The sequence below is a fragment of the Cucurbita moschata genome, unplaced genomic scaffold (assembly GCF_002738365.1).
Source record: "Cucurbita moschata cultivar Rifu unplaced genomic scaffold, Cmos_1.0 Cmo_Scf00001, whole genome shotgun sequence".
NCBI classification, from domain to species: domain Eukaryota; kingdom Viridiplantae; phylum Streptophyta; class Magnoliopsida; order Cucurbitales; family Cucurbitaceae; genus Cucurbita; species Cucurbita moschata.
The window spans coordinates 9901415-9908934 of NW_019268517.1; the positions used below are offsets into that span (position 1 = coordinate 9901415).

Below are 7520 nucleotides of genomic sequence, written 5' to 3' on the forward strand. Positions count from 1 at the left end.
AAAAAAAAAAAAAAAAAAAAAAAAAAAAAAAAAAAAAAAAAAAAAAAAAAAAAAAAAAAAAAGTTAATTGGGTGAATTTGAATTTGAGGATAAGATTAATTTCTTGAAAGGAATGGGATCCAATTCGTTGGGCCACTTTTGTCAAATGGTCAGCAGATTTTATACTTTGGGACAAGCATCACGCCAAGAGACTTGTTCTTGTGAAAACACAGCACATGGAGGAGACAGCTCTGGAATAAAATAATACTGACCCCTAATCTTATCCAATTAGCTTAAAATATTTTAACAACCAATTATTAATGTTCTAATTCCCAGCCAATGGATTCAGCTTAAACATCGAAAACAATTTATTATTCTCCAAACAAGAACATCAAGGTTTTCTCAAGAACACAAACAGCATTTTCAAAATAAACAACATCACTGAATTAATGAACTGAATCAGAAATCACCCATTTCACGCCTTAATGATGCTTGAAGTTCGAATCCTTCACGACTGTCACAGGGCAAGGAGCGTGCGTAATCACGTAATTGCTAACACTCCCAAGCAGAATCCTATTTTTCCAGAAGCAAAAATAAACATCACCAATTGTTCATCCCTTACAAAATCCGATTCGTTCCAAGAAGAGGAAAAAAGGAAACAAACCTTCGGATCGTACTCAGTCCTCTGCTTCCCATTACCAGAGAATCGAGTTTCAGATCTTCAATCGCATCCAGAATTTTCTCCCGCGCATCTCCCCAGTAAAGCTTCGACACAACGGTAATCTAAAATCGCGGTTTAATTTCGAAGTTAATCCATTATATTACGTTTTGAAAACTAAACAAGGCGTCGCAAATTCAAGATCGCTACCTCTTTCTGTCGACAGCCAGTGTCGAGAATATCGAGGGCTTCAATGTCGATTTCGACATCGTACTTCTTCAACACTTCAGGCTCTCGAAACTGAGACAACGGAATCAGAGCTGTCAAACACGCAACCGGATTGTCAAGATATTGTGAAAACAGAAAGAGAACAAAGAAGGATTAGGTTGATTACTGACGAGAGCCGGATTCAGCGGAGAGCTGAGGCGCGGATTGATCGAGTGATTTAGGGTTAACGTAGATGATGTAAAGAATGTCGCCTTTGTCGGCTAAGTTATCGATGGCCCATTTGAGAGCGTTTTTGCTGCTGTTGGAGAAATCCACAGCCACTCCGATCTTCCGATCCTTCACCATTGTTGTGCTTTCTGGGATTGCTTCTTCTTCTTCTTCTTCTTCTTCTTCTTCTTCTTCTTCTTCTGTGCGGACCTGCAGATTGCTTCAAAATGGCTGCCAGTAATGAGCCAAGCGCGGCACGGAAATCTTGGAATTCATTGTTGTAATCCACGTGCTTATCACGTGCAGGAAATGGAGCTTAGTTCCTAATTAATTAGTTAATTAATTAATTAATTAATTCCTTAGATGCCTTGTTTGGCGAGACAAACCCAAAAGGCATCTACTCAGAAACTTCCCGTGCTGTCCTTTCTATAATGACTGTAATACCCTTGAGCTTTTCTTTTAAGGCCCAAACATTGGGCTTTTACAAGTGGGCTTTCCGAATGGGCTTTCCGAGCCCATTAAGAAAAGGAGAGTTGTCCGGTAATAGACATGGATGTCGGCGGCGACCAGGAAGATCTGAAAACATGTTCAATCATTGCAGTAAACACAGAAGTAACAACGCAATGGTACGATGTGTCGGCCACCGTCAGTCTCAAAATTCTACGAAACCAAATCAGAATAAATTTAATGTTTTTTAAATAATAGTATTTAATTTGTAAGACGAGTGTCGGTGAGATTTGAGAAATTCGATGCAGATTAAAGCGGCGAGGAGGAAGACGAGGATTTAAGGTTATATTGAATTAATTAAATGGTAGGTGGTGAACTACATAGTTTGACTGGTGGGAAATTGAAACAACGTTATGACGCCAACATTGGCAATTGTGAATTGGGAACTGGATTCGCATTAAAACCATTTTACTGTTTTAAAATATGTTTGTTCCAGGAAGTTTTTCGCTTTTGTTTGATACACCGTAACAAACCAGTAAATCATAATAAAAAGAACCGTAGTAAAAACAAGTAAATTAGTAAATTATCTTACTATGTATAGATATGATCTATTATAACTTGAACCGCACCATTTTGGTCTGTTACATGTCCCTAGCAATTTTTGACTCTAATTAACATGGGATCTCACTGGTTCACGCCCATATATATATATATATATATATATATATCACCCTCCGACAGCCCTTAGATCTTGCAGGAACTGTTTTATTATTATTATTATTATTTATTTATTTGTCATATCTAATTGCTATAAATATTTATTAAATTTTGAAATTGTTTATATTTTTAAAATATCCTCATGTGTGATGGTTGGAAGCCAGCAAGGCAGACAAATATATTCACTTTTCACAAGGACCCCCAAAACCCGATACCGACCCGACCCGACCCGATCCAATCAAAAACGTCAAATTACCCGCTAATTCCCCCCGAATTCCGGCGGGTATTTCATTTAATTTCCACCGTTTTAGCCGAATTAAACTCCCACTTGAATTTTAAAAAAAATTAATTAAAAGAAAGGAATAAATATAACATGACGATGGCGGAACATGTGGGTTGTGGGTGACGACCTAGTTTAATTAATTTTGTCATTGACCACAACTCAAATAAGACAAGGATGGACCTAGAAATAAAATATAATAAATAACAAACATATATACATAAAATACATAAAATTAATTCATAAGGTAAGTTTTTGTACTTTGGGTTAAAAAAAATATCACAATATATTTCTTGTACGCTTTTGAAAATTAATACCGAATCCAATGATCCTCCTTTTTCTATTTTATTTTATATTTATCTCTTTATTTTGGTTTTCCTTTCCCTTTTTCATATTCACTTTATTACAAACTCGGTTGCGTGAAGAATCACGCTGTGTTCGTGCCATCTCGCCAAAAGATTCCCCTTTTATGTATGTTGCTTGTAATTTAAGTATTTTATAAAAATAATTACATTTATTTTCTGTAAATAATATTTACTAATTGGATTTGATTGGCTAATACAACGCGGTTATTATTCGAAGGTAAGTTTTTTTGTGTACAAATATTGCATGCGGCTTTCCTTTTAAATAAATATGTATTTATTATAAATTAAATTCTTATGCCTATTTTCCTCTTATGAAAATATATTTAATTTTGGGAGCCTATTTATGAAATTCATTATAATTAATTACGGTTTCGCCTGGAATCTGTACTTTCTTTGACCTACGCTAACGTACGCCGTCACTGTGTTTTGTTATAATTTATTATGCTTTTTACTTTTTTGTTTTAACTGTAATGTAAAAGTAAAAGTAAAAAGTAAAAGGCGGTTAGGGTGGGGTACACTAACCTCACCTCTGCAGTGCGGCTGCCTATTTTCACGTTACATGACAGTTCCCACTGGGCGCCAACCTTAAGTTTACTTCCTATAAGGGGCCTACTACCGCTACGTCATTTTTATTATTTATTTATTTATTTATTTTATTTAAATTTTAAAAAATTAAAAATTTAATAATAGTGGCGCCAACGCCAACTGGCGCAAGCTTTGTGGAAGGGACGCTTTACAAATGAAGGTGCACGTAGTTACACTCGCCCCTTGCCCCTCTAATTATGTGTATATTAATTTTATTTTTAATTTTTAATTTTAATTTTATTTTATTTTATTTTATTTCCTTTTTCTATAAAAATTCGTTTCCTTTTTTTGCTATAAAGAAACCCTTTCTTTTAAATCTCTGCCTCTCTTCATCTTCTTCGATTCTCTTCTGTGTTTCAGAATTTCTAGGTTTTCTCTCTTTCTTTCTCCTTACTGTAACGATTTGGTGTTGTAATTGGTCGGTGGTCATGGCTGAGAGTTTAGATGACGGCGAGTTTTGGCTTCCTCCTCAGTTTCTTTCTGACGACGATGACGACCAAGAGAGTTCTGCTACTAATAAGAACAATGGCCGGAATTCGTTCGGTTCGACTGCTTTTCAGTCTGGACGGCCGTCGTTTCCGCTTGAGTTTGGGACTTTTGGTGGATTTTCGGATTTTAGTTCTACTGCTGAATCGTTGAAGGGTTCTAGTGAGACGGAGAGTGATCTGGAGGATCTTGTCGCTGGATTGACTCTTCATATGGCTCGCTCCACCGTTGATGATGGTCTTGATTCTGATAATGCTAAGGTTTCAACTCGAAGCTGATTTGATTTGATTTTTTATGGTTGCTCTGTTTCTTTTATGTCTAATCTTTAGATTTTTTTTTTTAGGAAAGAGTTTTGGCTGGATCTCCGCAGTCGACTCTTTGCGATATGGGGAGTGGTAGTGGCTGTAGTCAAGGTTCTAGTCGAGGAAGTCCTAAAGGTAATTGTAAGGTTCCATCTCCGCCGGCTACATGGGATCTGCTGCATGCGGCTGCAGGACAAGTAGCGAGGATGCGAATGACGGAGAATCATGGAGTTGTTCATCAAAATAGAGGAGCATCTCAAGTTTCTGTTCCGGTGAAGAACTCGAGCTCCGATACCGGGTTCTACCAGCAGTTGCAGGCTATGCAAGTAAATCTCTCAACTCCTTTATGCGATTTAAATTAATTTTTCAATTGAGATCTGTGTTTCTGTTGAATTAGCCGTCTATTTCGGTTCATTATTGGGTTCATTATTCTTTCGCAGTTTCAGCATCTACAACAGAAGGAAATTATGCAGCGACAAAACCCGACCGTCGCTGAGCAGATAAATTATCATGCAGGGTATCAACAACAACAGATCCATCAAATAGTTCAGAACGGAATGAGGAGCGGTCGGGGACTGTCGTCATCTCCATGGCGTCAACCGCCGCAGGGCGCCGGTACGAGGGCTCTGTTTGTTGGAACATCAGGCGGTGGCAAAAGGGAATGCGCTGGAACTGGTGTCTTTTTGCCTCGCCATACCGCCACTCATTCTCAACCGAGAAGAAAACCAGGTCCGTCCTCTACTTTCATCTTCCTAAAAGCTTAATTATGCTCATATGGGAACAGTTTGGTAAAGGAAGAGGGCATTAAATTCTTCAACCTCACCAATTTTACACGAATTTATGTTTGGTAATGAATTAAACTAAATCACGAGTTCCCTTTTCGACCCACAGATTGTCCTACGGTGTTGGTTCCTGCCAGAGTGATGCAAGCCCTGAATCTTAACCTCGAAGACATTTGCAGTCAACCCCATCTTCAACCCGTCGCCGCCGCACGATTCAATTCAGATAACGGTAAAATAGAATCCACCCTCTAATTGTTATGAACACAGGAATCAATCCCCGTCTGATTAGTTCTGTGTTTTGCTGTTGTAGATGTTCTGCTGAGGCTGCAATTCAACCGCAGTGCAAATTATCAAAAACGCAACAGCCGTCGGCAGGCAGCAACAGAGCATGAAATCAAGCTTCCCCAAGAATGGACTTACTGAAACTAAACCGTCACTACAGAAAGTTAGTTCGGGATCGTCACAGTACAGAATTGGTAAAGATGAAGATATTATGATATTTGTGGTTAGATTTAGAGAAGGAATAGAAAAAAATAAGTTAGAACAAGTTGTTTAGTTTATTTTTTGTTTGGTTGAGGGACTAAGGTCACTCAGTCAAAGTGAAGAACAAGGGTGGATCCAGAAAACGGAGTGTATTTTCCACCTCTTTTTGTGTCAATAAAAGAAATTCTAGATTCCATAAAAGCCCATGTGCTGCTGCATTGGGGCCTTGGGGGGCGCCTTTTTCAGACTCTCACAAGTCCACCCTCCCTCCCCATTTGCTGTATTCATTAATTTTGTATTACTATATGTTAATCATAGTGTTATTAGTTAAAGCATGGAATTTCGTTGGTTAATTGAAATTATGTGGATGGATAAGGAGTCTGATTGGGAGAGAATAATACTTTGCTTAAGATGGAAGAATCTCCCATTTATCTGCCCTGCCTACCCCTTCACCCTTCTTCAACCCTCCACTACACGTGTCACCCGCTTTCCACGTGGGCAGATGTTGATCTTTCTCCGTTCATTTTTGATTCATTGATTCGAGATTTAAACAAATTTAGAGATTTAAACAAATTAGATTAGATTTTTTTAGCACTAAATGGGAGAAAATGAGGAGATAGTGGAGGGAGGGAGGCGTAGTGGGGCGTGTGGATGGATGAAGGACGCGTTAATGTGGAGGGACGTGCAGTGTCATCTGTCACGTAAGAACCCGCACATGGCGCGCACTACGGATGGCTATCTACGCGCACGCTCCTCGTCTTTTAAGTCCTCGATTCCATCTCATCACAATGCCTTCCCCCTTAATTTTCCGCATCTTCCTTCCTTTTTGACTTTCCCGCCCTCTATTTCCACCGACCGACCTACCTGCCTACACAAATATCTCACCGCCCTTCAAATTCTCTCAAATTTAATCACTAAATAATATATGGCTCTATAGAAATTAAAATTAAAATTTAACGTAAATCAAATATATATAATATATATATATTTATTTATTGATATGATGCCAAAATAAAGGAAAAGGTGCGCATGAGCTAGGCCCGTATTAGAACGTTAATGGTCCATTGGGCTTGGGGGAATCGGACTTGGCCTTTCTTTTGGCTCGGGCTCTGAAGAGAACGAACCCCACTGCGTGGCCACCGACCGCCGCCAGGAAGATCCCGCCGTTGAACGACATCACTGATAATATCACCATATAGTTCAAACCAGTACGTACTGCGTGTATCGCGGTCTGCAGCACCACCGTCAACACATTGTCGGCGCTTTCCTTCATGAAGTTTAAATAAGTAAGCCATTCCACGAACACCGCCAAAACGAACACGAAAATCACCGCCAATGCGTACATAGCGGAGTTGGTACTGGGCCAGCCGGTGAACAGGACTTGGGCATCATGGCCCCAGTATAATGTCTTATGCACCACCGTCTTCCCGGCATTGTTTGTCGTGGCGGGATTCGTCTCCACCGCCGGTGGCGGCACGGCGCCGAGGTTGTGGTGAGACGTCGTTTTCAGAGCCATCATTACCCCTTTACTACGGGACTTTTTTGAACGAGGACTGTTTTCGGCGAAACCATGGGGGGGGGGTTTTAAAATCTGGAAAAGCGCGTGTGGTTCACTGCGGTTGTTTGGACAAGGCCTATTGAAAAGTAATGCGTGTGAAATGCACGTGCGCGTGTAAATGGAGTTGAGGCCTACGTCATTCAGATTCCATGACTCGCCTTGAAGCGATCCTCCTGCGCAAAGTTAAGACCGAAATAACATCTTCTTCACTGCTGGAACGAAGGGTTTCGAATATATATATATTAGCGAAAATTAAATTCTACCTTCTGACAAGTTTTATATTTTGTGTAATTTTTTTATATAATATTTTTGGTAAAATCTGTGATTTACTTAAATTTACTATTTAAATATAGGAGCCGTTACAAATACATGATTAAATTGTATGGATTTTTTTTTTTTTTTTTTTTTTTTTTTTTTTTTTTTTTTTTTTTTTTTTTTTTTTT

At 38.9% G+C, this 7520-nt stretch overlaps 3 protein-coding genes across 3 annotated transcripts; 1 reads left to right on the forward strand and 2 right to left on the reverse strand.

Annotated features, from left to right (window-relative positions):
* Positions 1 to 323: 323 nt before the first annotated feature.
* LOC111447086 (universal stress protein PHOS32) lies at positions 324 to 1343 on the reverse strand. The gene is made up of 4 exons (XM_023086087.1): positions 1036 to 1343; positions 848 to 957; positions 644 to 762; positions 324 to 552 (listed from the first exon to the last, which is right to left on the reverse strand). The coding sequence occupies exons 1-4, from the start codon at positions 1208 to 1210 to the stop codon at positions 462 to 464; spliced, it is 495 nt and encodes a 164-aa protein (XP_022941855.1). The 5' UTR covers positions 1211 to 1343; the 3' UTR covers positions 324 to 461.
* A 2426-nt stretch (positions 1344 to 3769) lies between these two features.
* On the forward strand, positions 3770 to 5854 carry LOC111447045. The gene is made up of 5 exons (XM_023086015.1): positions 3770 to 4212; positions 4296 to 4580; positions 4695 to 4983; positions 5146 to 5265; positions 5347 to 5854. The coding sequence occupies exons 1-5, from the start codon at positions 3895 to 3897 to the stop codon at positions 5457 to 5459; spliced, it is 1125 nt and encodes a 374-aa protein (XP_022941783.1). The 5' UTR covers positions 3770 to 3894; the 3' UTR covers positions 5460 to 5854.
* A 640-nt stretch (positions 5855 to 6494) lies between these two features.
* LOC111447095 (copper transporter 4-like) lies at positions 6495 to 7271 on the reverse strand. The gene has a single exon (XM_023086098.1). The coding sequence runs from the start codon at positions 7036 to 7038 to the stop codon at positions 6565 to 6567; it is 474 nt and encodes a 157-aa protein (XP_022941866.1). The 5' UTR covers positions 7039 to 7271; the 3' UTR covers positions 6495 to 6564.
* Positions 7272 to 7520: the final 249 nt, after the last annotated feature.